Source organism: Lepidochelys kempii, chromosome 3 (genome assembly GCF_965140285.1).
Source record: "Lepidochelys kempii isolate rLepKem1 chromosome 3, rLepKem1.hap1, whole genome shotgun sequence".
NCBI lineage: Eukaryota > Metazoa > Chordata > Testudines > Cheloniidae > Lepidochelys > Lepidochelys kempii.
This window is the reverse complement of record NC_136382.1, coordinates 165,251,549-165,279,147: the sequence shown is the minus strand read 5'-3', so window position 1 is coordinate 165,279,147 and position 27,599 is coordinate 165,251,549. Positions and strand designations below refer to the sequence as shown.

At 45.2% G+C, this 27,599-nt stretch overlaps 1 protein-coding gene across 1 annotated transcript in view; it reads right to left on the bottom strand.

Annotated features, from left to right (window-relative positions):
* The window catches only part of USH2A (usherin), a 572,584-nt gene that overhangs the window by 337,863 nt on the left and 207,122 nt on the right, over positions 1–27,599 (bottom strand). Inside the window, exons 24-28 of the mRNA XM_073338913.2 lie at positions 22,814–23,002; positions 22,141–22,271; positions 7,602–7,875; positions 698–901; positions 443–523 (exon numbers count right to left, since the gene is read on the bottom strand). Coding sequence (XP_073195014.2) covers positions 443–523; positions 698–901; positions 7,602–7,875; positions 22,141–22,271; positions 22,814–23,002 — 879 coding nt within the window. The remainder of the gene's footprint in view (positions 1–442; positions 524–697; positions 902–7,601; positions 7,876–22,140; positions 22,272–22,813; positions 23,003–27,599) is intronic.

Sequence of the window (27,599 nt, the reverse complement as noted above, 5' to 3'; positions counted from 1 at the left end):
ATGAGTCCTGGGTGGCCTTGCACTTTAACAATCGTCATCAGATGCCTTTTTTCTAGCAGACATGTGTAATTTGACTAGAGGTTTAGATTTACATATATCAGCATAAACTGGTTGTGTAGCTTATATTCATATATGTTCATGCTCAGATAAAGCAAGTCAAACTTTTAAATCTCTTTGATTTTACACAATAAATATGGTGTATTATAATTAGAAAACACCTTGAAATATATGGTGAAAAATGCCTACTTGTGCATTTTATAGCTACAATAACATATTGGTACGTTATTAACCCAAAATGTCAAGAAATTTTGGTTCCCCTTAAAATATTCTGCAATTTTTACTATTTAATTAAAATTCTCATTGTGGGATTTTTTTCAACAAACAGCCGAACATTAGGTAACTCGTAAAACATAAAATAGATACATTTAGAAACTATGCTTACCTGATTCTCTTGTCCGACTACGACTCCAGACGCTAGACACTGATCCTCCTTCATTTGAGGCAACCACTCTATACAGGTATTCTTTAAAAAAGAAAGAAAGAAAGAAAGAAAGAAAGAAAGAAAGAAAGAAAGAAAGAAAGAAAGAAAGAAAGAAAGAAAGAAAGAAAGAAAGAAAGAAAGAGAGTGAACCCAAGAACACATTAATGCAGAATGAAATAAAAGTGTAGCATTTCATTTAAGGGCCCAATGTGTTACCTGTAAATGGCTGTAGACCACTCTCATAAACACTCTGCTCTTTGCCTCGGTAGACTAGGATGGAGTCATTTCCCCTGCAGTTAACAACACTGTCAGTTGATAGGCATCCATCCAGATTGACTCTGACAGCACTGCTGGACACAGATGCCAAGTTAACGACAGCACCTCGTGTAAATTCAACATCCTTCATGCAACCACCGAAACCTAGCAAATAGTAAGGGATCTGTATCACATATAGAGCTTCAGTCTTTAATTAAGAATCATTTTTTGTTCCTTGCGATGCTACATTTTCTGTGATAAGAGGAGTTAGGTGTAAATGTTAACTTTCAATTTATGTTTGAGAAATGATTATTTCCCCCACACACACACCTTTTACATATTAAGCTGGTAAGGACTCCTAATGTTCCAGTGTTGAATTCCTGCCACACTGAAGTATATACTTATTATTAAACATTCCACTCTCTGTGGAAAAAAAAACACCCAAACTTTATTTTGCCTCTTCAGTCCATATGTTCAAAAGTATTAACATAAAATCAGTACCTAATACTGATTTTAAGTTTGGGGTCAGCCTTTGCATTTCATATTTAATAAATTTGCATTATATTCTCAGTCACTTGAGCTAAGAAAAGCCTATGGACAGCAAATATACTTGAGTATAGAGGAAACATCAGCATAACAGAGATTATCATAACTGGAGCATACTTGGTACCTCATTCACAAACATAGCATAAAACATAACCCAAGACCTCCCAATCATAAGCAAAATCGTAAGTGGCTTGAACACTAGAAATGTGGCTTATTACATACATTACAAATGCATTAAATATAGTTATTCACAATAGGGACATTTTAAAATAGTGTAGTTGTACAATTTTCTAGTAAATTTGATGATTTAATTTACAAAGGAAATGCACCTCTTCATAAAGTGATGCAAAAATAGTACTATGATTAGGGCCCTACCAAGTTCATGGCCATGAAAAACGTGTCATGGACTGTGAAATTTGGTGTCCCCCCATAAAATTTGGTCTTTTGTGTGATTTTACTCTATATAGTACAGATTTCATGGGGGGGAGACCAGTGTTTCTCAAATTAGGGGTCCTGTCTCAAAAGGGAGTTGCAGGGGGGGTCACAAGGTTATTTTAGGGGGGTTATGGTATTTCCACCCTTACTTCTGCACTGCCTTCAGAGCTGGGTGGCTGGAGAGCAGCAGCTGTTGGCTAGGCACCCAGCTCTGCAGTCAGCAGTGCACAAGTAAGGGTAGCAATAACATACCATGCCTTTACTTCTGCACTGCTTCCTCAGAACTGGGCAGCTGGAGAGTGGTGGCTGCTGACTGAGGGCCCACTCTGAAGTCAGCAGCTCAGAAATAAGGGTGGCAATATCATGCCATCCTTACTTCTGCACTGTTGCTGGCTCTGCCTTGAGAGCTGAGCTCCTGGCCAGCAGCTGCCACTCTCCAACTGCCTAGCTCTGAAGGCAGCACCGCGGCCAGCAGCAGTGCAGAAGTAAGGATAGCAGTACCGCAACCCCCCCTACAATAACCTTGCAACACCCCTCCCACAATTCCTTTTTGTGTCAGGACCCCTACAATTACAACACCATGAAATTTCAGATTTAAATAGCTGAAATCATGAAATTTATGTTTTTTTAAATCATATGGCTGTGAAATTGACCAAAATGGATCAAGAATCTGGTAGGGCCCTAACTATGAGCTGAATATGGTACAATAGCCAGTAGTTGGAATAATATAAAATAATATAAATAACTGGAACTGAGACCTTGATTACTTTGAAAATTAACTCTGGAAATTAAAAAATAGATTGTTCATTCTTCTCATACAACAATAACTATAATATAGCTCTTGGGGAGAGCCCATATTTCTATTTAAGGTACTTTTATGGCTTCCATTACCATAGGATCTGAATGCCTCACAATCTAGAATTTGTTTTCTCCACTTTAACCCCCGGTAAGGTTAATCTGAAGCACAGAGAAACTAAGGGCTTGTATACAGAAATATTTAGCTCACAGCAAGCTGGGTTCTGACTCTATCCCTCACATGCCTGCTGCACTCCAACTTTCCACTGTGGACCCTACTTTGATCTAGTCCTCTTCAAAACAGGATTAGATCAAAGCGCATTAACAAACTGTTAATGTGTGTCAGCAGCAACAGTTAGAGCATGGCAAACTAGTGAAGGGTAGATTCACATCCCAGATTACCGGCAGCTAAATGTTCATGCAGACAAGCCCAAAGTGACTTGCTCAGAGTAACAAAGGAAGTCTTTGGTGAAACAGGGAATTGAATCCAGGTCTCCCAAGTACCAGGCTAGCACCCTAACTACTGGACCACTCTTCCTCTCTATTTGTCATTGAGATAGTATTCCTTATAGCTCATTTTTAATCCAGTTATTACATTAGTTATTTTGATTAATTTAGTGCTGTTGAAAGGTGCAAAATCAACAGCCCTGGAAACTGATTTCCTTTTGTTTATCCTAAGACAGTTGCAGCTCAGAAAATGATAGGGTAAGCTGCCATAAACATCCCCATATTGATCTATCCATACTGCCTCCAAAGGTGAGATAATCATTCATGGATTCTAACTGAACTTCCCAACAAGGCTTGTAATAAATGACAATTGTCATAAAGTTTTGTGAGGTGGATACCTTATTTGTGATGGGGAACTGAACAATGCTCAGAAACTTATGTAAAACAGACCATTGAGAAATCATCAGTTGGTAATAACATTTGATCAGTATCAACCTGGGACAGTCTCCATACCCCATTGCCATTCTCTGAAGCCATCTAGGCTCCCATGTATATCACAACAATGAAAATTGGAATTGAATGCAAAGTTGTACTTTACAGTAGATGGTATAAAGTACAAAACATGAAATCAACACATCAGGATCTACTATTGACAATGTATCATTCTGCTGATTATAAACATAAGTCTTCAGCTTCTTTCAAATATGAATTACATTAAGAGAAACAAACAGTAACACACATTACAATACTTTCTAGATTATGCGTCCTAAAGTATTACCTAGAAACATGCCATTTTAGTCACATTTTCTCTTTCTGACAAATGCTTCTGTGACAATCAGTGTCCAGACACCCCAAGGGGAGAACAGGCAGGTTGAAACCCAAAGAATAAGCAGCTGAACCAACTTATTTTATAAAATGTTATTGTGCTATAAAAATGTGTTGAGTAAAATCTTTTATGAAAGCTTGTAACTTTCTAAGCTTAAGAATCATTATGAGCTATGTATACAGGTTAGAACTGGGCTCCTAAACTTTGGCTCCACTTCACAACAGGACAGTGAGAGGCACTTCCCAGCCAGGTGTTTCCACATAATCAGCTCCAAGTAACTACCTCCTGTTTAGTCCAGGAAATAACAAGGATGAGCCATTAGAGTTAATGGAAAAATGTTGACACATCCCAGCTCTCAAGTCAAGTAGGGGTTTCCACATGCTGAATAAACATGAGTCACCATGGACTGAGGCCTGGTCCACACTAGGAAATTAGGTCAGTATAACGACATCACTCAGGGGTGTGAAAAATCCACACCCCTAAGTGACACAGTTAAACTGATTTAACCCCCAGTGTAGACAGTTCTATGTCAAGAGAATTCCCCCCTTGACCTAGATACTGCCTCTCAGGGAGGTAGATTACCTGTGCTGATGGGAGAACCTTACAGCTGCAGTCTCTACAGTGTAGATAAGCCCTGAGAGAAAGGGGTTGGGAAGCCTTTTAAAAGCAGGCTTGTGTCTAAGGTTTTGCATCCAGAAACTGAGGAACAGCCTCTAGGCATGAAGCTGTCTGTGAAACACTGGATGCCCGCTATAGTTAGGGTATGCTGGGAAACTGTTCAAAGTCAGCCAGTAACTTGTATTAGAAAAGAGATTTTATCCAATATGGAAGTGAAAAGCTTGAGGTTATGTCTTTATGTCTGTTTGCTGTATAACTTGTATACATTTGCTCACCCTCACCACTTCATCTTTGAATCTGTGGTTTTTCTACTAAATAAACCTTTTGTTTATTTTTACCCCAAGCAGATCTGTGTTGTACATACTGAGTGGAATGTGGAGGCCAAAGTAAGCTGATATCTGGGTGGCTGGTTTCACATCTTCAGGGGTGACAAATCAGAGGAGAAAAGTCCGAATGCCTGGTAGTTAAGAACTCAGGAAGGTTGAATCTGGGGAGACTTGAGACTAGATGGGCTATTGGTGTCATCCTGCAAGATGAGACTTTGTGCTTGTGGGCAGGCTACTGGTGTCAAGGATCTGAACCAAAGCAGTACAGCATTAACACACCCCGAGGTTACATGGCAGGCAATAACAAAGCCTTTTACTGTTCCTTGTGATTCCCAAAACATCACATATTCTCATTCCTATTGGTCACACTGATAGGCTACATTTGGGAACATGATAAAGTCAAACAAGTTAAAAAAATATGAATATGGCCAAAATTTTCCAAACATGGGTGCCGAAAGAGGCTAATTTCAATCCACATTTGGGCACCTAAATAGGTGGCTTGTTTTTCAGAAGTACTGAGCACCTGTAATTCCCATCTCAAGTCAGTGAGGATTCAGCACTTTTGAAAATCAGACCAAATTTATTGAGGTGCCTAAATGTATACTTTAATAATGTTTAGCCCTAGATGAATTGTTGATAGATCCCTTGGCTACAGGAATTGGGAGTGCATCAACTCAGAAGTGATACCATCTGGTAAGATATAGCATTAATGGGACATGAATAATGGCTAATCCTTTTGGGCCAGAAAAATGATGTGTATAGGGTCTGGGGTACGTTATAATGTATTATGATGCCTACAGCTACTGAATACTAGAAAGAACATGTATTCATTACTTGTGAATCCTAGTGCTTTGGATTGATTTGAACCTTTCTATATCTGTGAATTCATAAAGCTTGAAAAACTGTCTGCCTAATTTACCTGAATACAGATATTCAACATCAACACATGTATTTACCCCACTTGAAATGTTCAACACTGAATACTAACATTAGACAATTCACATATTATCTACTGACTACCATTTTATTGTTTATAATAGATGAAAATAAATTATGAATAACTTTATAAATAATGGTTTATTTACAAAGACCTTGTTAAACAAAACAAAAAGAAAGGAAAAAGAAAAAGAAAAAAAAAAGAAGAGGCCAAAATTCACGGAGACAGGTTGGTTTATGGCCATGTTCCAGGCATTTTGCATCCAGATGGTCCCTGACCAAGGGGCACATACAACTGAGTGTTGAACAGAGCAAAGAAAGGCTACTCAGTTTTGCACCAGAGATTAAGCCTGTCACAGAACTGGGGCTGGGGGGGATGCACAAAGGTGAGTTGAAGTACCTTTGTCTCCCCCTCCTCCTTGTTCTGTACCAGGTACAACTGGCTGATCCAGAAAATCTCACTTACAGAATTTTGTATGCAATGAATACTTTAACTACCTCTAGCAATGCCAGTGAAATGATTAATGAGCTCCCAGTAGCTGCTACATATAGCAGTGTCCTACTCAGTGGAGAGCATTCCAGTGATCTAATGTGCCTATCTCATATTTCACGGGCTGAGTATGTTATCATTCCAGATTATGGAGGGGACTTGTGTGGATGGAGTGCTGTGAAAATTTCTCTCTTGAAGATTTTAGCTTTTCTGCCTGTGCAGCTGAAGTTAGCACATCTCATTTTTCTGATGCAGCTGATCTGAATGATGCTTAAGACACCACAAGGGTGGGAGGATTTTGATACTGTACAAAAATAGGAATGATCTTTTAGGGTTCATATAACATTTAATTGATATATTATATATACTCTACTGTAAAACTGTAAGATTTATTTTTATACTATGTCTGTTGCCTAGAAGACAGCAAGATAAAGCACCCTCACCTGGATTCTACATGGGTGGTACTTCTTTTACCCAAAGGCTTATGATCTGGTGTCTGCCTACAAGTCGTATGTCATACAGAATTGGGTACTGCTAAGGGGAATTATAACATTTGCCTCTTGAAGAGGTCAATATACCAAAAGAGTACAGACAGCCCAAGCTTAATTTAGGTCTAGTGAAAAACCCACCTAAACTGACCTAACCCTCAGCATAGCAAGCATTAAGTCGATGGGAGAATTAAGTACCGCCTCTCGGAGAGCTGGATTACCTACTTCAATGAGAGAACCACTCCCGTCAGTATAGGGAGTGTCTTCACTGAATTGCAGCTGCTCTTCTGCAGGATTTTATGTGTAGACAAGCCCTTATTCTATCTAAGGCCACATCTGCACTAGAGGCCTTACAGCGAAACAGCTGTACCAATGCAGCTGCACCGCCGTAAGATCTCTCATGTAGCCACTTTATGCCCCCAATGACAGGTGGCAGCTACGTTGGCAGGAGAGCATCTCCCGCTGACGTAGTGCTGTCCACACCAGCGCTTCTGTCAGTGTAATTTATGTCGCTCGGGGGGAGGGGTGTGTGTGTGTTTTTTCACACTCCTACGCAATGTAAGTTATACCAACAAAAGTGCTAGTGCAGACATCGCCTAAGCTAACAGCTCCGATCAGGAACAACTGATATGTAAATTAGGATGCAATCATCTTGACTTTGCAGGCAAGCTAAGGGGCGGGTGAGATTTAAGTGACCTTTGAAACGTTAGGCTTGGAGCAAGAAGTTTAGCTAGATGTGGTGGACAGACGGAAATGTTAGCAGAAACATGGGACAATAATAACAATAGGGAGAACATCTGTATTTCCCCTTTAGATTTGAACAAATACTACATTGTTTAAATGCCCCCTAACACTGTACTGGTGCATATATTTAGTACCATCTCAGAGCAAAGACAGCTGTCTACAGAATTACTAACATCTGTTCCTGCAATGATGGATTTCCCTTGGTTTTCCTTACCTTGTTCTAATCCTAGTTCTTTATAGAAGTTCTGTAGCTCAGAGGGGATTCCTCCTACATAGACTGGAGAGTTTACTTTCAGTTGCTGAGCACTGGGTTCCAAAACATGCTCTCTCAATTTATTCATACTTGCAGAAACTCTTGAGCCTTCCTTCTGCACAGTTACTTTCTTCCAGTTTCCATCACAATAGGACAGTCCCACCCAGAGATCCACTTGTGTAAAAACAGTGCCAGTTTTTAACAGGAAGCTCAGAATTCCACTCTTCAGCTCAGCCTGTATTTTAAAATAAAAGAAAGGTTTCAAAAATGACAGTGTCAGAGGAGGAAAAGGTCAACGTGTTATAGACATTTAAGACATTCAACTGAAGGAAAGGTACAAAAACATTTTTCCTTCAAGCAATTGTAATGACAGTACAATTGTTAACATAGGATATAACAACTGTAGCAAGTACATATGTATCAATTAGTGACACAATTTGACATGTAACAAAAAAATTCTATTTTTTTTGCAACCTATTTAGGACTTCAGTATCAACAGCCATATAATTGACTGAAAAGAAAAGAACAGCTTAAAGTATGACTGTTTATATCTGACTTTTTTGAAAATGACAAAACACCATTTTCTTCTGTCAATTTAATTTTTGGAAAAATGTGACATGACAATAAGGAAATTAAATGTCAGACCTGATTAAGCTCCTTTTAATTATCTAGTGAAAGCAATTTCAAATTTGTACAATAACATATTGATTCCATATTTCATCCTTATTGTTTTACATCTCTAAAATAATTGTTTCTATATGTATTTTCTAGATTAATGTATAAATTTTGAAATATGAAATACATTTTACCTAAATTTTCATTGTGGAAATAAAGTTTCCATATGCTTTACTGCCAAATTGTTTAATCCTGATTGTCTGAGATTCATCAGCACGTATGTTTTGAGATTCCAAATTGGCTAGCACAGAACACTGATAATTTAAAATATGGTAGTTGTGAACAACAACAAAAATAAAAATAAAAAAATGAATCCCCTCCAAAAAAACAAAAAAACAAAAAAAGGATAAGCCCATAGAAAATACATTTCATTCCCCAAGCCAAAATCTTAAGTGAAATAAGATCTGTGACAGGGTCAGGCCAGATGGCTATAGGAGAGTAATAGAAGGCAGATATGTTAGCCCCAGACTAAATAGGTCCCTTTTCCCTGGGTAAGGTAACAGGGATGTTTTTTTTTTTGAAACAGAAAAGAAGTTTATTTGTAACACTTACAAAAATTACCAAAGGAAACAAAACAAACTATGCAACAAAACAACGCAAACAGAAGGTATAACACAGAAGCTTTCAGGAGGGAGAAGTGTTCAGGCTAGCCTGGGCCCAGAGCGGGGGGGCTTCCTCGACACTCGTGGTCTTCCACCCCCTTGAGTTACCTAGTGCCGCGCCCAGTGTCACCGATTATCCCTCTCCTGAGAGTGCCCGGCAAGATGGGCACAGCTGCGGGGTGGGCGGTTTAGGGATGGGGGGGTAGACACCCATGTATTATAGGACCCCTCCTAGATGACAGTAATGATGGTATCCACAGCGGCAACGGCTGGGGCTGGCATCTCTCGCTCTTCCCCTCAATTAAAGGGTCAGACGGAGGGAACCGGACGGGGTCACCGAGCAGAGAACCCCGGACAGCGCCCACCGCTCCTCGAAGGCGTCAAGGGAGTCGGTGGACGCTGCCCAGAGGAACTCCGCCCGGATACGTGAATGTACTGAGGATCGGAAAAAGGCCCTACAATCGCAGGACGCTTCATGGGCCAACCTCCCCTCTCTGGTTTTATAAATGGCTGTTTTAGCCAAGGCTAGGAGGAGGTTAACAGGAGGTCTCGCGATTTTGTGGGGCCACGGATGGGGAGTGTATAGATAAAAAGGTGAGGGGAGAAATGAAGCCAAAAGCGCAATAGAATATTTGTGAGGAGCCGGAAAAGGGGCTGCAATCTGGCACACTCTAAATATACGTGCGCCAGGGTTTCCCTCACATTACAGAAAGGGCAAGTATGCGGGATGGGGGTATACCGTGTCAGAAACATGCCCGTGCTCACAGCTCCGTGAAGGAGCCGCCAACTGATGTCCCCGACGGGCCTCGGGACCAAGGTGGAATACAGGCTGGCCCACCGAGGTTGCTCACCCTCCAAGGGTGGCAGGAGGTCCCGCCACTTTGTATCGGGGTGGGACACCGGGGTGTGGGCGTGAAGGGTGTGAAGCGTGAGTGTGTATAAATAATTCTGTGGTGCGATTTGAAAACTGACCAGCAGCAGTTCATGCAGCCGGCTTGCAGTGAAAGGGTGAGGGGTTTGTTGGGATCGGCACGGTAGGGGCCCAATGGAAAGGTCCGGCGGGCCTGGGGTAGAGGATGGGCGGGGTGCGCCCTCGCGCAAGGCTCGGTTGACATAAGCCCAAGCAGCGGGGGTCAAGGCAGCTTTCACCTCCTGAAGTACGCGCCGGGGGGGTACGAGGGCTGGAGAGCCCCATGCGCCGAGCAAGCGTCAGAGGATCCAGCCAGTCTCTCCGGTCATAGTCCAGGAGGTCTCCGACCCTCGTGACTTCCGCCAAGACCAACCTCTGGCACACCGAACGGGACTCCGCCACCTGCACACGGAGTTGGGGATTGCTCTGTGAGGAGATCTGCTCCCACGGTGGCCGCCACGGACCTGGTCGTTAGAAACAGTTTCCAGGTCCGGAGGAGGTCCTGGTAGAAGACCAGCAGCCCGGAGAGGTCTCGCGGAAAACCTCTCGGACAAAGATAAAAGAGCTGCTAGTCGTATCGGAGCCCTTGGAAGCGGCACAGGAAGGCGTGTGCCAGTATGCTCCACGCCGAACTACTTGCACTATAAAAGAGCCTCTGCACGGCCTGGAGGCGGAAAACGCGGACCTGAGTGTACAGACACTTCAGGCCCTGCCCTCCTTCCTTCAGGGGTAAATGAAGAACTCCAACAGGGGCCCAGTGCATTCCTGACCAAAAGAACTCTAGAATCAATCTCCGGAGGTGGGTCAGGAAACCCGGGGCCGGGGCCAGGGTGTTGAGCCGGTACCAGAGCATGGACAGGACTAGTTGGTTAAGCACCAGTGCTCTCCCTCAGAGGGAGAGACATCAGAGTAGCCTCGTCCATTTCCGGATCCGCTGTATCACCCCGCCCTCTAAATTTTGCCAGTTCTCCGGCGGGGAAGGGTGCATGGTGGAAAGGTAAACGCCGAGATAGAGCAGTGGACCCGCACTCCACCGGATGGTCTGAAGCGCGGGTGAGAGGGAGCTTACCTGCCACCAGTCCCCCACCACCAAGCCAGAGCTCTTGACCCAGTTGACTTGGGTGGAGGAGGCTGCCGAGTAGGTGGCCTGGCAAGCCTCCACTCGCACCAAGTCGCCCGGGTCCTGGACCACGAGGAGTACGTCATCGGCGTATGCCGACAGGACCAGCTGCAGCTCCGGCTCCCGCAGCACCAACCCTGTCATCCTCCTGCGGAGGAGACAGAGGAAAGGCTCAATCGCCAGAGCATACAACTGGCCCGAGAGGGGCACCCCTGCCACACTCCTCGCCCGAAGCTGACTGGTTCAGTCAGGGTCCAGTTGAGCCTAACCAAACACTCTGCGGAGGCATACAGCACCCGGAGAAAACTCACAAACTGAGGTCTGAATCCAAACGCCTGCAGAGTGCTCAGGAGGTACCCATGGTCTACTCTATCGAACGCCTTCTCCTGATCAACAGACAGGAGGGCGAACGACAGACCATCTCGCCGCCCGAGTTCCAAAAGGTCTCGGACTAGAAAGAGGTTGTCAAAAATGCTGCGACCCGGGACAGTATAGGTCTGGTCTGGGTGGATCACGTCCGCCATCACGGACCCTAGCCGCAGCGAGATTGCTTTCACTACGATTTTGTAATCCGTGCTAAGGAGTGAGACGGGACGCCAGTTTCGTAAATCGCGGAGGTCCCCCTTCTTCGGCAGCAAGGTGAGCACCACTCGCCTGCACGACAGAGGGAGGACCCCGCTCTGCAAGGACTCAGCCCAGACAGTGACTAGGTCTGGGCCGAGATTGTCCCAGAATGCGCGGTAAAACTCCACGGTCAGCCCGTCCATGCCCGGAGATTTATTGGTGGGCATGCGACGGAGGGCTTCCGAGAACTCGGCCAGGGTGAGAGGCAGCTAGAGTCGGTCTCGGTCGCCCACGCTGACCGTGGGGAGTTCCTCCCAGAGCACCCCGCAAGCGCCAGGATCGGTCGGATCCGGGGAGAAAAGGCTTGTGTAGAAGTCACGGGCCCTCCCACACATCTCCTCCGGATCCGTGAGGGGGGTGCCGTCTTCCGCGAGAAGGCAGGTGATGTGTTTCTTGGCCCCCCTCGTTTTCTCCAGGGCATAGAAGAAGCGGGAGCCGCGGTCCATCTCCCGAAGGAGGCGGATGCAAGACCGAACAAAGGCACCTCGGGCCCGGTGGTCCTCGAGGGCCCGGAGCTCCTCCCGCTTCTGCCGGCACGCTCCGCAGAGGGACGGGTCCTCGGGGTTGGCGGCCAGGCACCTCTCCATCTCTAAGACCTCCCGTTCCAACTGCTCTATCGCCGCATTTCGCCGTCGGCTGGTGCCCCAAGTCTAATCACAGCAGAAGAGCTTGGCGCGCACCTTCCCGAGATACCACCATCGCCGCACTGAGGGAAAGGCACGCCACTGCTCTCGCCAGGCCAGCCAAAACTCCCGGAAGGACATCACAAAGCTCTCGTCCTCCAACAGGCTGTTATTAAAGTGCCAATAGGCCGGCCTCGGACTCTCTGCACGGAGGGAGGCCGTTATGGTGACTAAATGATGGTCGGAAAACTGGGCCGGCCGAATGGCGGAGGAGTGGGCTGTGAAAGATGGAAACGGGATAAGTAAATACGGTCCAACCGAGAGTGGTGTGACCGATGGGCCTCCACCCGGACAAAAGTGAACGTGGAAGTGTCATCTGGGTGATGGTCACGCCAGACGTCCACTAGGGAGTGATGTTCGACTATTCCTCAGAGAATGTTCGCGGCGGCCGGGCTCGGCTCAGCCCCTGAGCGGTCCTGTTCCTCGAGGGTGGTGTTAAAGTCCCCTCCCAGGACCAGGCACTCATGCGAATCTAGGATGCCGAGAAAGTCGGACACCCGCTGATAGAATTGTGACCGCTTTGGGCTCGTTTGCGGGGCATAAATGTTAACAAGGTTGACCACGAGCCCCTCCATACGGACTCGAAGGTGCAGCAGGTGGCCTGGCACGGCCTCAGTGACCCCTAGCACCTCAGGCCGTAGGTTGGGGGAGAACAGGGATGCCACTCCAGCTTGCCAAGTCATGAAGTGGCTAAAGTATACCCCGTCCCCCCACTCCAGCCGCCACCTGTCCTCGGCGGTCGGGTCCGTATGGGTCTCCTGCAGGAAAACTACAGACTACCCCCTTCCCGAAGGTAAGAGAGAACCTGGGACCTGCGGAGAGCCATCCTACAGCCCCTGCTATTCAGGGTTGCAATAATAAGAGGCGTCATGCGGAGGGCTGGGGGTATGGGGGTTTCTTGTTGGTGGGGGTGTTCGTGGCCCCCGGCGGGTTGTGCAGCAACCCGTGACCCATCCCGTGGATGAGTAGATCATTTCGGAAGCCACAGGCCAGCTTGTAGGCCGCAGCACCACGCTTTCCTTGCCCCCTGCCCTCCTGTATAGGGGCCCTTGTGGCCTGGAGGATTTGGTCAAAGTCCCCCCATAGCTGAAAAGCCAGCTGTACCCTACTGCGGGTGCCACGGGTGTGTTCTAGGAACTTCCGTAGTGCATGCTGCAGCTCATGGGGGGGTGGGGATACAATTTCCGGGGTATTCGCTGGTGGGGCTCTTAATGCAGCCTCGTGGTCCGCTAAGGCGGGTAGACAGGGTGCGGACCACCGACGGGGCGTCTGACAGGCTGGGGTTATTAAATCCATTTCACGCCTTGGGGTGGAAGGGTATGGCAGGGAAAAAATTGCAACTCCTAATGGGTCGCGACTAGAAAGTGCAAAGATTGCTCCCTGGGGGGAATCTGCAAAAGGCGGGAAAGAAATAACCCCAGGGGCGGCATTAGCATTGCAGGAGGAGGGGAATTGGGCAGGGACAGGGGTGGAGGCGGGGGCAGAGGTAAGGCTCTGGACTTCATGAGGTGAGCAGCTAAAAGAAGGTGCCTCCTGAGCAGAGTCGAGGGTTAAGGGGTAAGGGAGGGGGCTCCCAGTGACGCTAGGCGCTGGCTCCGTGGTGGTCTTGGCGGCCATGGCATCAGGTGGTGGACCACCTTCTGCGGTGCGCTCACCCGGGAAGGCAATTAGCGGGAGGGAGCATGGGGAAAGGGGGGCTGGGGTGAGGCTACCCAGATCAAGGCCAGCCAGCAGTAGATCATCTTCTCCCTGGGTGACCGGGGTCAAATCTAGGGCCTCAATCTCCGCATACACGGAGGAGAGGCCAACTCCTGCTACCCTGGGGGCCTCTCCTCTAGGGCCCGCCTCAACGGTCACCTCGGGGTTCGCGGGGGGTTCGGGTAGTATCCGGGCAAAAGGAGCTTCCTCAGGGGTCTCGGAGGGGAGGGTCTCTCGTGGAGGGGGGATTCTGCCCTCCAATGCCAGTCTGTCTTCCCCTCCCGACACCAGCGGATGGATCTCACTCGTGGCCGTGGCGGGAGGCTCGATAGCAGTGCCTCCCTTCCTGGTCTTCTGGGGGGCTTCCGCATCGGATGGGTGCAGCGGAACTCGAGCCTTCCGCTTGCCTCGCTTCCCCTGGACTAGGGTCCAGCCCTCCATAGCGTCATCTGGGGGTTGGTTAGCAGGGGTCGTGTCGGCGGGCAGAGGCGATGGTTCAGGGGTTCAGGGGGGTAACGGTAAGGCAGCATGAGGGGCGGGGGGTTCTCCTTGGGGCGGGCCCTCTCCTATACCTGGTAATATCTTTGCCACACCCTCCTCCATAGGCTCTACCAGATTGGTAATAGCAAGGGTGGGACTCCCTTGCTCGCCTGGGCGTTATAAGGAAGGTGTTTCTTGGCCCGGACGGGAGCAGCGGTGGATTGAGTAGGAGGAGGGTTGGTTTCAGGTGCCGGGCGGCCAGGGGCGTCGGCAATGACGAGGCCGATGTCCTGCCGGGTCTCGGGTGCCCTTCCCCCCTGGGCCAAAGGGCAGTCTCTGCGGACATGCCCCACTGAGCGGCAGAGGTAGCACCGGGCCTCTCCGGTGGAGTAAAAGACCAGATAGCGGGCTCCTTGGTAGGGGACTAGGAAGGACACCTCGAGTGCCTCTCCATCACGCACCGCCGCCGGCGGTAGAAGCTGCTCTTGCCGGCGGAACGAAAGGATGTGACGGAGGGTGGGGTCCTTGCAGCCCAACGGGAGAGGGCTGATGACAGAGACAAGTTTTCCCAGGGTGGAGAGAGCGGGTAACAGGGCAGCACTGGGTAAAAAGGGAGGAACGGAGGTGAGGACGAGGCAAACGCCCAGGTCTTCTAGCAGCTCTAGGGGGACAAACACCCCCCCCACCGCCAGGCCCTTCTCCACCGCCTCCTGGGTGGCAGCCTCTGAAGCTAAGAAAAAAACGACCTTCCGATACATTTTGGAGGCCACCACAATAGCCATGGGTCCTACCACCTTCGCCAACGCCTGCACGTATGTCTCCACGTGGGGCGAGGCGGGCACTAGGAGGCAACGGACACCATGCCTCCTGGTCAAGGTGGGGAAGGGGCCCCGGCCTCTGGTGATGGTAGCGGAGGCAGTGGGTGGGCGAGATGATGAGGCAGCAGGCAGGGGGGAGCCTGCCACCGCCTGGGCATACGTCCTGGGGGCCGGGGGAGGGACGTTCACAGAGCTGGGGGAGGGAACAGCAGCGGGGGGTGCCACGGTCGATGACAAGGCCACAGCGGTGGGGGCAGCCCCTGCCATGGAGGGCCTAGTCGTTTTAGCGGGGCCCCTTCCTTTCTTCCCGCCCTGGCCTTTTCGGCCAGCTGGGGGGGGTTTCCTAGAATCTGGGGGGGCGGTGGACATAGCAGTGGCAGTAATCGCCCCGGTGCCTCCTGCTGCTGGTGCCCCAGAGGGGGCGGCGGCAGGTATTTTGACTGTGGTGGGGGGGGAGGGGGGATTGGGTAGGGGGGGAGGTGAGGGAGGAACAACTGATATTGGTAAAGGGGCCTTGCCCCTCTCATTCCCCGCCATTGTGAGCTGGGAGAGACGGGGAGACACCGGAAGGAGGAGGGGGAAGCAGATTAACCGCTCCTCCCTGCTGGGCTGCAGGCGGAGGAGTGGTACCAAATGGGTTGGACAGGAAGGGGGGAAAAACAGGAATCGGGGTCCGGTGATAGGGGCAAGCTGTGGGATAAACAGTCCCGGGGGGGTGGGGGGGGGTGGACCCACGCACGTTTGTCCAAAGAGTCTCATTTGGTTGGCTGTTATGTCCGGTCCGAAAGGCAAAGTTCAAAGCAAACAGCTGGATCTGAGGCAGATGGCAGGTTGCCAGCAGGGACGGACGGCGGGGGGGCCGTGACAGTTGTAATAATGTTGGGGTGAGGGACCGATGGATTGGGGGCAGCTCTGTGCCACACCCCCTGTGCCACCACAAACGCAATTAAGCCACAGTCAAACTCCCCCCCACGAGAGTATAATTCAAAAAATTACTAAGTCTTACGGCCCCCTCCACGATGATTTGTAGCTTCCCTGGGTGATTTCTTCTGTCTGCTATCTTCTTCTTCTCCAGCTGTGTTGGCTGTGTTCCAAGGCTTTCGGCAGGCCGAGAAAAATTGCAGAAATAAGCTGACAGCAAAATGGCTGGGTCTGGGGACTTCCACTCCCCGCTCCGGATAGCGGGTCGGCAATCTTCCCCCCCTCCTGCGGGGGTTTCAGCTGAGGCAAATAGCTGCGCCCGGGAGCAGGCGTGGGGGAGGGGGATGTGCTGGCGGCAAGTTGGCAGCTGACCAGCACTCAACGGCAGCAGAAAACGGCAGAAAGACAAAACAAAACGAAAAAGCGTCTGGCCCGGTCGGGGGGGAGAACTAAGGCAGGCTCAAAAAGTAATAAAAATCCAGGCCAGGGGGCTTTAGGAAAGAATAGAAAGCAGATAGCTGAGGAGCAAACAAAGGACGTTCCGTTTCCCAACAGGGAAGGTTCCAGAACAATCAGGAACCTTCTGGAGACAATTAAGACAGAAAGGCTGATTAGAACACCTGCAGCCAATCAAGGAGCTGCTAGAATCAATTAAGGCAGGCTAATCAGGGCACCTGGGTATTAAAAAGGAGCTCACTTCAGTTTGTGGTGTGCGTGTAAGGAGCAGGGAGCAAGAGGCACTAGGAGCTGAGAGTAAGAACGCGGACTGTTGGAGGACTGAGGTGTACAAGCATTATCAGACACTAGGAGAAAGGTCCTATGGTGAGGATAAAGAAGGTGTTGGGAGGAGGCCATGGGGAAGTAGCCCAGGGAGTTGTGGCTGTCGCACAGCTGTTCCAGGAGGCACTCTAGACAGCTGCATTCCACAGGGCCCTGGGCTGGAACCCTGAGTAGAGGGCGGGCCTGGGTTCCCCCCAAATCCTCCCAGCTCCTGGTCAGACACAGGAGGAGTCGACCTGGACTGTGAATTCAGAAAAAACGGCCAAGCTGAGGGCTGCCGTGAAGCTCCAAGGCAAGCAAATCTGCCAATAAGCGCAAGACCCACCAAGGTAGAGCAGGAACTTTGTCACAGATCTTAAAATATAAAATAGGAAGATCTATAAAAATATACATCTTTAACATTCTTCTGGAAAAAGATGCACATTTTTGAGAAACAGAATACCAACAATCTCTCACATTAAAGTATTTATATTTTGATTGCACTTTAGTAACAATTACTCCAAGTGTCCAAAAAATGCTAACCTACCCCACAATAAATGTGGTTCTTGAAGATGCTGTAGTCAGTGTGGATCACATGCATCTCATTTGTGTAAAATCTGGGGTCTTTTGAACAGCTATGTCAATTGAGGCTGCAAATGCACCCTGTGCCTCCTTGTGTTCCTATGCAAGGGCATAAAGGGTAGAGCAGCTATGATACTCCCTCAATGATATCATAATTTGAAGCTCTCGGTAAATGAAAAATCCACAAAGAAGGTACACTGGGCAGGTCATGGGATTGACACTGACTACAGAATAGAACCACAGTTACTGTAAGTGACTGTTCTTTTGTCTTTGAGTATGAGTCAGTGTGAAAGCTACTGCAGCTGACTGGCAAGCAGTAAACCCTCAGAAGGGTGGGAATGAAGAGTTCAGCTGCATCAATCAAACAGTGATTGAAGTACTCCTCTCCTGAACTTGGCATATGACCTAGCAGCTAAGGTGCAGGTATAGTGCTTGACAAAGGTCAGTGGGCTCCACATTGCCGTCTTACAGACTTCTGATGTTAGCACATTCCTGAAGCAGGTGGAGGATGTTTGTTCTGTGGTGGGGGGAGCCTTGATGTTCCGTGGGAGAAGTACAGCAGCTAGTTGGTAACACAGTGAGCTACACTGTGTAATCCATTTCTATATTCTTGTTGATGAAGTGGCCTGACCTTTAGAATGCCCAGCTGTGGCTAGAAATAGCTAGGGTGACAGTCTGAACAGTTTGGTCCTGGCAGTGTAATAAAGCAAAGCTCTAGATACATCTAGTGTATGCAGTTTCTTTTCTCCCAGTGCAGAGTATGGCTTCAAGAAGAAGACAGGTAGGTTGACTGACTGGTTTAGATGAAATTCTGAGACCACATTAGGAATGAAAGGAGTGGGGGCTGAGTATCACCCTGTTCTGTGCAATGGCATATAATATGGTTCAGCCAGAAATGCTTGAAGCTCAGTCACTTTCCTGGCTGACACAACATCAACTAGAATATGGCATACACCATTCTGAAATGAGGCTTCAAGACTACCTCTTATTCAGACTGCATTATTCCATCTGTTACAGTTTGTTTAGGAAAAGAACTGACTGCATATAATAAACATAATATAATAAATATTAATCCATGGTGAACAGGAAGAGACCCCATGTAAAAGAAAAGGAGATTTGTGTTATCATGCCATGTACCTGCCCAGCTACAGACATGTCCATCTCCAATACAGAATCCATAATGCAGGTAAGGGTGATGTGTGATTGTAATGAGGCGCACGCCGTGCCCCCTCTGGTTCGGCCCCTCTTCTCGGAGACTCAGTGACACTTCAGGCGGGTAGAACACCCGTGCTCTTTATTTGTGATCAAGTCCCCACCACCGGTTTCCAACTATATACAGGCTTTTTATAACAGCTTGGCCTACCACAGGCCTGGCCAGCAACAAACTAGGAGGTTCCCACCTCCATTTGAGACTGACCTTCCCCTCCTGGTCTCTGCCCCCACATCCCTCCACTTCCTCCCAGCCTGATAGCTCCTGCTAACGAGGCTGGCAGGTGTGGTCAGTTACGGGGCAGGCATCAGGCTATCTTCCCAGCCCCAATCCAATCCCCCTGATTGGGACTGGAGTGGCAGGAGCTGATTAAGGCCTCTCCAGCAGCACCCTGCGACAGTGATCCATGTAAAGGAACAAGTCAGGAATACCATCATACCCAAAATGGTACCCTGGCAAAGTGCTGGGACTTCTAACCTATTTTCCAGCGCAAGTTTGTTCTGATAAAGGATCCCAATGACAGCACCATCATTTACGAGCAGCGTGCTATAAACCTCACTTCTACTCAGTGTTAACTTTTTTTGTGAGCTTAAATACACAGAGAACACTTCTGACATCCTTATGTATGTTTGTAACATCAGACTGCAAGAGACTAGAAAATGTACTCTGTACATAGCACTCCTTGAGGTGAGGGGATGAGGTGAGATGAAAATTGCTAATGGAGGCAGGGAAACATATTCAACCACACATTTCAGTGCAGTAATAACCAACTGAGTTGTAACACCTAAATTGACTAAAACGGAAAGTGACTTTAGAGGGGAAATTATTTTTCTCTTTGCTTACTTTGTGTATTTGACAGCGCTTTTTGTACAGTTGTTTCCTCTTTATAGTCAGATAATAATATTTATCTATTTCTGTGGGACTTCCACACAAAAGGGGAAAGAAAAACACTTAAAAATAAGAAAATGTGGCTGTAAAGGCACAAAAATGGTCAGGGGCAAGCATAATACCCAAAATTAAATTTAAAATTGGGAATAAGTCCCTTTAGTTGCTGTTTTCCTTTGTAAATTAGAAATATCCTAAAAATCAACACAACAAGGTGCTTTTTGTTGCTGTTTTCTAATTTATGACAGAAGTTTAAAGGGGAAAGTTTTAAATACATATTGGTAAGTGAAATGACAACTGACAGAAAATATGATGTATACAGTGTTGTTGTAGCTATGTTGGTCCCAGGATATTAGAGAGACAATATTAGAGAGATATTACTGGACCAAATTCTGGTGGTGAGAGAGACAAGCTTTTGAGTCTTCTTCAGATCTGGAAAACCAACTCAGAGCCTGTCTTCATTACCACACTAAATCAGTGCCGCTGCGATTGACGGAGTGGCGTCAATTCAGCGCATCTGGTAAAGATGCGCTATGTTGACAGGAGTACGCTCTCCCATTGACGTAAGTAATTCACCTCAATGAGAGGCAGAAGCGTCTCCCGTCAACATAGCATGGTGCAGACACTGTGTTAAGTCAATGTAAGTTACTTCACTCCGGGGTGTTTTTTTCACAGCCTGTGCGACGTAACTTACATTGACTTAAGCAGCAGTGTAGACAAGGCCTTAGAGTGTCACAGCTAGACACAAGGTGGAACAAATGGTGGTGGAGACATAATAGGCATTAATGAAATGATGGAATAACAAAAATTAATAAGATACTGTAATGTCTGGATATAAAACTAGGTAGGGTAAAACAAGGAGGGTAGAATGGATCATAGAGATGTGAGGACTAGCACAACACCCCAAAAAGAATTCCTAGAATCTAGTGAGATAATTCTGAGTGGAAAGAGCCACATAGTTGAATCTGTATGGCTACAAATTCCAAGTCATGAAAATACAAACATACTAGTACGATTATACTACCAGCCTCCAGATCAGGAAAAGGATACTGAATTAACCCTGTTGAGACAGATCAAGGGGGCAACAAAAGCTAAAAAAATAATCATAATGGGTGATGCAAACTTCCTACATATAAATTGATTAAATATAACAATGGGACAAAGTATAGTGAAGCAATTTATTCTCACCCTAAATGACCACTTCTTGGAACCGTTAAGAGAAGAGATCATTCTCAACCTAATCCCATATAACAAACAGGAGTTGATTCAAGAAGTAACTGTAGTTGAGCGGCCAAGTAACAGTGACCACAATGAAACTAAGTTCAACATCCTTGGAGCAGTAAAGGTACCAAAACCCACGACTGTGACATTAACATTTAAAAACAAAGATACAAAATATAAATAATAAATAAATAAGGAAGCATGGCAAAAAGGCATCTTTGTTCAGTTCTCGTCACTCTATGTGAAAAAGGATATAGCAGAGATAAAGGAAGTTCATAGATGGCCAATGTAAATGACTAGAGACATAAAAAACTTCTCTGTGAAGAGAACTGAAGAGACTGGGGAGGTTTTACTGTACAGAGGAAACAAATAAGGGACATGTTATAGGTATAAAATTAATGATGGTGTGCAGGAATTGGATTGGGCTCTTCTGTTCACTTTCGTTCATAATACAAGAACAAGGAGAAATTTCATAAAATTGAAAGGCAGTAAATTTAAAACTAATAAAAGGAAATAGTGTTTCTCACAATACACAATTTACCTGTAGAACTGAAGAGTTTAACAAGACTAAAGGACTGGACTAAAAAAATCCCAAACAGAGTTTTGAAAAAGAAGTAATGCTTCACAGCATAAACCAGCTTCTACCTAATGGAGGTTAGGAAGAAAACTTCGCTATAGGCAGATAATTCCATAGCTGCCCGCTGCAGGTTTTCTCCCCGTACCTTCCTCTGAAGGCCACTGTTGGAGACAGGATAATGGACTAAAATGGTCCATTAGTCTGATCCAGTGTGGCAATTCTTATATTCCTATTAAAAATGGATAATTATTGCTAGTAAGAAAAAAAATTCCTGATTATGATGATCTATTAGGGCGTGGAACAGTTTCCTTAGGGAAGTGATGGAACTCTTGTAACTTGGGATAGTTAAACTGAGCTGGATAAAGTCCTTGTAATGTAAATATACAAAAGAGAATAATCCCACACTGTCAAGGGAATGGACTTAATATAGGTCTTTTCCATTTCTAACTGATTCTAATTGCTTACAATCCAGTAGAAAATGTTGCAGTGTATGTGACATACTGATTTTTTCCCTTATTTAAAATATATACATGTATTATATTTTTTTCTTTTCAACCCTTTTACTATACATTTTAAAATGTTGTACAGATTGGTATTTGGTGAACATATATAAGATTACATGGTTTGAAAAAATAAAGAACTACAAATGATAGTGTTTTTAGGGAGAGACAGTAACAAGAAAATCTCATAAAAGGTATCTGAAAAAGAATTGTAATAATTCATTTCTGAACCTACTGCAAGGTAATCTGGCCCTTCTTTGTTGTAAACAAACAGAAGTAATCCATTCAGCTGGTCTGTTCTAAACTTAAAGGAGATCTCAAAGTCGAGTCCACCATGAAAAATATCTGAACGGAGTTCCAGGAACCCTTGAAAGACAAAACAACACACGTTTTTAAAATAAATAAATCAAAGCAGAAATCAAAAGTAAGGAAAGATGCTGCATTGCAGAGTCATTTATAGAATTCTAACAGAGGATGCTATGTTGATGTTCATTCAGCCTTGTAAAGCCACTTCATCATCAAATGGAGCAAAAACTCAGAAAGGAGAAACAGTGCAACAACCTAATACTTCACTGTGATGTTGGCATCATGGTGTTCCATTGATGCATCACGGTATTTTGTGTTAATATTCAGTAGGTGTGCCCTCTCCTTTTGTAGGCACAATCAGCACCTGCAAAATTTCATTGTAGTAAATGTCTGTGCATCTCAAGCAGCTGCACCTCTTGCTGACTGTAATTCATTCTGTGAGCATGAATTGCTCTTGTAAACACAGAAGCTAAGCCTTAGCCCAGCTGAAAATAACCCTGTACAAGTAAGAGTGTGTTTAAAAAGAGGACAATTGAAAAACAGGTGCGATAATTTATTCAATTTGAGAATTGATTGGTCCACTATATAATACACTATTTTACCTTTGCCAAGAAAATGTGCTCCTTCCGTAAGGACAGTGGGACACCCTTCCCAACTCTGATAGACGTTGTTTTGCTCTTCAGCATCCTGCCATTCTAAAGGTTCCCAATTTTCATAGGGATTGTGTTTTCTTTTCAAAAACACATCACTGAGACACCCCACAAAACCTTTCTGGATTATTGTCTTAGTCCCTGCAAAAGTGAAAATATCATTTAGGAAATGAACCGCCTGATATTAAAATAAAGACAAATATGCATACATATCATACTTCACACACAGATGGAGAGATATATATGTATATAAATATCAATCTCTTTATGGATCATCTCCCTGGGTCAAATCCAGACTTTAGTGCCTGGCCAGCCATTAGGGGGAGCAGCCACCACTCTTTGGCCTGGGAGGATTCTGAACTTGCTGAACTGCTTCATGGAGGCTCCTTTACATCAACAGCGAAAGTAGCCCATATGGATGTAACAGTGCGTACATGCCCCATGAGGATTCTAAGGGAATCCTTCTAGATTAGCACTCCTCCAATTCAGGTTTTACTTCTTAAAAATACCATGAGGAAGGGGATGCAATCAGTGAAGGGAAAGATGTGGTCTCATAGAAGCAGCTGTTTCTGAACCTGGCTTTGGACCCCAAAATCAGAGTTTCCTGAGCAGTATGGGCTCAAACTCCCCTCTCTACTCAATACAAGGAACAGGGGAGGGGTCTGGGTAGTTCCTATCCAATATCTCTACGAAATACAGGTGAACAGGGTTTCTTGGCCCTGGCTGGGGAAAGACATGTTAGGAGATAAGAGATTGCATACATCCATTTTTCCTAACTGGAGAGGAATCTGTAATAAGGCAGGTTTTGCTGATGGCCCTCTTCTGAAAAATATATATAAGTAAACCCACTCTGATTAGTTTGTTTGCATAGTCCTTTTGAGTTACAGGGGGTTCTGAGGCAGACACCTGGGATGATGGTCTGAACCAATTTCTTAAAAGACTATGGACACGTTTTTCTGTTTTTGGTGAACTGAAATAAAGACACAGAAAGTGGAAGCTTCTTGGTTTACTAATCCCATGGACTTGCTGAGTTTTTTGTTGGTTTCGTTGTTTTGTTTTTTACCTAACCTACCAGATCAGGGCACTTTATGTAATACCTACATGCACTCATGGATTCCCCACCCCCATTCCCTGTGTGCTGCATTGCTGGGAAACACGTATGGAACAAGACTCCACAATGTGGAGGGGTGCCACCCTCCTGTGTGCTCCCTGATATCCAGCCTCATATTAAGTAGCATAGCTACATTGGCTGCACTGCCAAAGAGCCCTCTGCAGCTACTCAGGAAGGGACAGAATTTGCCCCTCTGTGTTATAACTGGATGTTTAATGACAAAAGTAAGTTTGTGCTACTTTTGATTCCTGTAAACCCTGCAGAGTTAACACAATGACAAGAGAGTGAGCTGGAGTCTACTCCAGGCAGCAAATCATGAAAGCAAGTTGTCAACTAAGTTCTAAGTCTTTATTACTGATGGTGCTATAAACTCAAAAACACTGTTTGACTTTCAGATCCCAGTGCTGTCAGTCAGGAAAAACATCTTTTTACTTGTAAACTGAGCAAACATGATACGGAGTCACTGAGACACAACAAATATGTCCCAGAATACCATTTTTACATAAAGAAAAGGAGTACTTGTGGCACCTTAGAGACTAACCAATTTATTTGAGCATGAGCTTTCGTGAGCTACAGTATGCTCAGATAAATTGATTAGTCTCTAAGGTGCCACAAGTACTCCTTTTCTTTTCGCAAAGACAGACTAACACGGCTGTTACTCTGAAACCTGTCATTTTTACATAGTCACTTCTTAGACTCTAAGAATATGGAGGGTTTTAAACAGTGGTAAAATTGCAGTGTGTGTAATCTGCATTCTCCTTGCATGTGGACACAGCCATGTGAGGAAAGTGCAAAATATTACAATAGAGGTCCAAACTGCGGTCTGCATGGGTGAAATATACCCAGATCCTTATCTAAACAGATCATAAGTAACCCATTTACCCACTTCATTGTGTTCCACTGCTCATAGTATAATGCGCATTGTATGCAGGTGTATGAAGTAGGCAATAAAAATTCAAGTACATAAGCAATTAAGAGAAACAGTATGGTCCAGTGGCACCAGACTGGGACCCGGGATATCTGGCTTCAGTACCCTGAAGTCTTTTAGTTTCTCAGTTCTCCACCTGTAAAATGCGCATGACAGTACTTCCCAACTCCCTACACAGCGGTGTTTTAAGGATAAATACAGCAAAATTGTGAGGAACTCAGATACTACAATAATGGGAGCCATACAAGTACCTAAATTATCTAGATAGATAGATAGCAACTAAAGCTGGTGAAAACACTGTAGTGTAGCATTGTTTCCTACGCTCCAGTACTGGACTAATTACTGAGCATTGTGTTAGGAGTCACCCTACTGCTAGAGTTACTTTGTTTTGGATGAGATGTGAAAAAGTCTCACTTACTTGTAGACATTCAAGAAGCCATGGCAATTTTGCACAAGTAGGGTGTTATGTCCAGTGTCCTGGTTAAATATAACTATCCATTACATTTGAGTTTGGGTAGCAGTCTACATTCCTCTACTGTTTCAACTGGACAAAGCACCTTTCTGTCCTATACAGGCATGCAGTGCTGCTAAGCTAAATTGTTGTTGCATTTCACCCTTGATGTTTTGTAGTTAAGTTCTTGGGTGAGTCAATTTGTGGGAATGAAAGGTGTAGTTTTAAATTGTTGGACGCCAAGTAATTTTGAATGAAAAATTACTAAAAATATTTAGTTTAGAGAACCAAGACATGATAGGCCAGCTCTTACCAAATGTTTCTCTTACTGCCAATACAGAAGCTTGGCTCACACAGAAGCTAAAGACCAACCAAAATAATCATAGTTATTAACCACAGCTCTTTTATTGTTAAAGAAAGGTAAAGAAAACATCAAACACCACCAACGACCTAACACAAATGTTAAACTGGTTACTTCTGCTACAGTCTATTCTGTATGTCTCTCTATGGAGAGTTTTAACAGAGATTACATCCCTAAGAACACACACCTGAGGTGTGCTTTCCTCTTTGTTAGTTAATACCAAAGTATATTGTTTTCCCAAATTATTGTGAATCCATTCTTTATTCTGTCTTTAAGATAACGAAGAATGTTTATATATGGGCAAAATAATTTTGTATCAGAGCAGGTGGACCTGTTGGTTATTAATAAATAACCAGTCAGTATATAGCTGGCCAAGTAAGCAATCTTAACTACATCCTATGAAACCAAAGAAATATTTATATCAGTTACTTATAGGAAGCCATTTAAGGAGCTGTCTTGAGACAGGCCAATTAACCAATACTAAGAATTTTAAATCCAATTAAATACCACTATTTTCTGTTTACCAATGTTTAGCCTGTCTCCTCATGGACTAACCATTTGGTGATTAACAGGAGAAACTGTTAGTCTTTTAAGTTACAACAGCATTTCAATATTCCAACAAAATCATTCCAAAAGTTTTAAACCTAGTCCCTTGGCAATGTTTTAGCTAACTTTCTCTCATCAATCCATGTTGAAGTCTTGGAGAGGTTTCCTTTGGTTGGTTTCTTCTTGAGTCTTCTCTGTTTTTCTTTTCTGTCTTTGGCAGCTTGCTTGTAGAGATGGACAGAATGAGTTACATAGTGCTTGCTGCCTAAGCAGAGTAGCAGGGGGTGAGAGTGGGGAGCTCACTTCTGTCTTATAGACATCCTTCTCCTTTTCATTAAATTGTGAGAAAACATACCTCTTCCATGCTTCTTTAGATTCAAGTTGGTTGCTGTCCCTCTTTCATTAGCTCCATGCCCTGGGCCATGGCTTAGGTGACACTTTCAGCTCCTGAATATGCACTTTGTTTAATGAATATACAACACTTCTTTAATTGTCTTTGTTCTTGTGGCCAGAAAGATCAAGACAGAGTTAAAACTAACTTTAAAAATTTTTTTTCTTCAGTTCATTTTCTGAGATATTTTCAGTTTAATAGAGTTTGATGGAAAAGAAAATTCTGTTTTCCAAAAGTCCAAACATGCCTGTTTTTTAGGAGTTCTTAGAAAGAGCTTTTCAATTATACCCAACTTGACCCTTTTCTGAAGGACCTGGAGCTGGGAACCAGAGACAGCAAGGCCCCTCTTGCCATACCACAGAGGGCAACACCACTGAAATTATGATTCTGTAGATTTTTCTGAATCAAATGACACTTCTCTTACCTTTCTGTCACTAACTTGCCCACGGAATGAGATTTTACTACTTTATGCTCCCAGACAATGTTTGTGTGGCTTTAAACTCAGGTTTTCCTTTGAAAAGAAATGGGGAAGGGAGATGGTATAGCCCCACTTTACCTCTAGATTTATTGCTCTGATAACACAAACCTGCATTCCTGTCACAGTCAGGTTTCTTCCTAAAAATGTTTATGTGGTAAGTCTGCTTGATGTTTGCTTGTGCTTGGGACACAGAAGTAGAAAACATCTGGAATTTCTTCTATTAGCTTTAACAGTTTTTAACATAATTAGCTAAACATGTGTATTGTCCAATTTCTAAGCATCCTTGCTATAGCATGCTATTAATATTCAGTAAAGGCACAAAGAATTTTGTAATGACAAAATTATTATAATTAAATTTTTATTAATATTGTTTTTGCATCAACACTGAGGTCTCTCCCACACAATATATATTTATAGTTATGAAAAGTACTTTGGAATCCTTATGCTACATAAATTATGAAATGTGCTCACA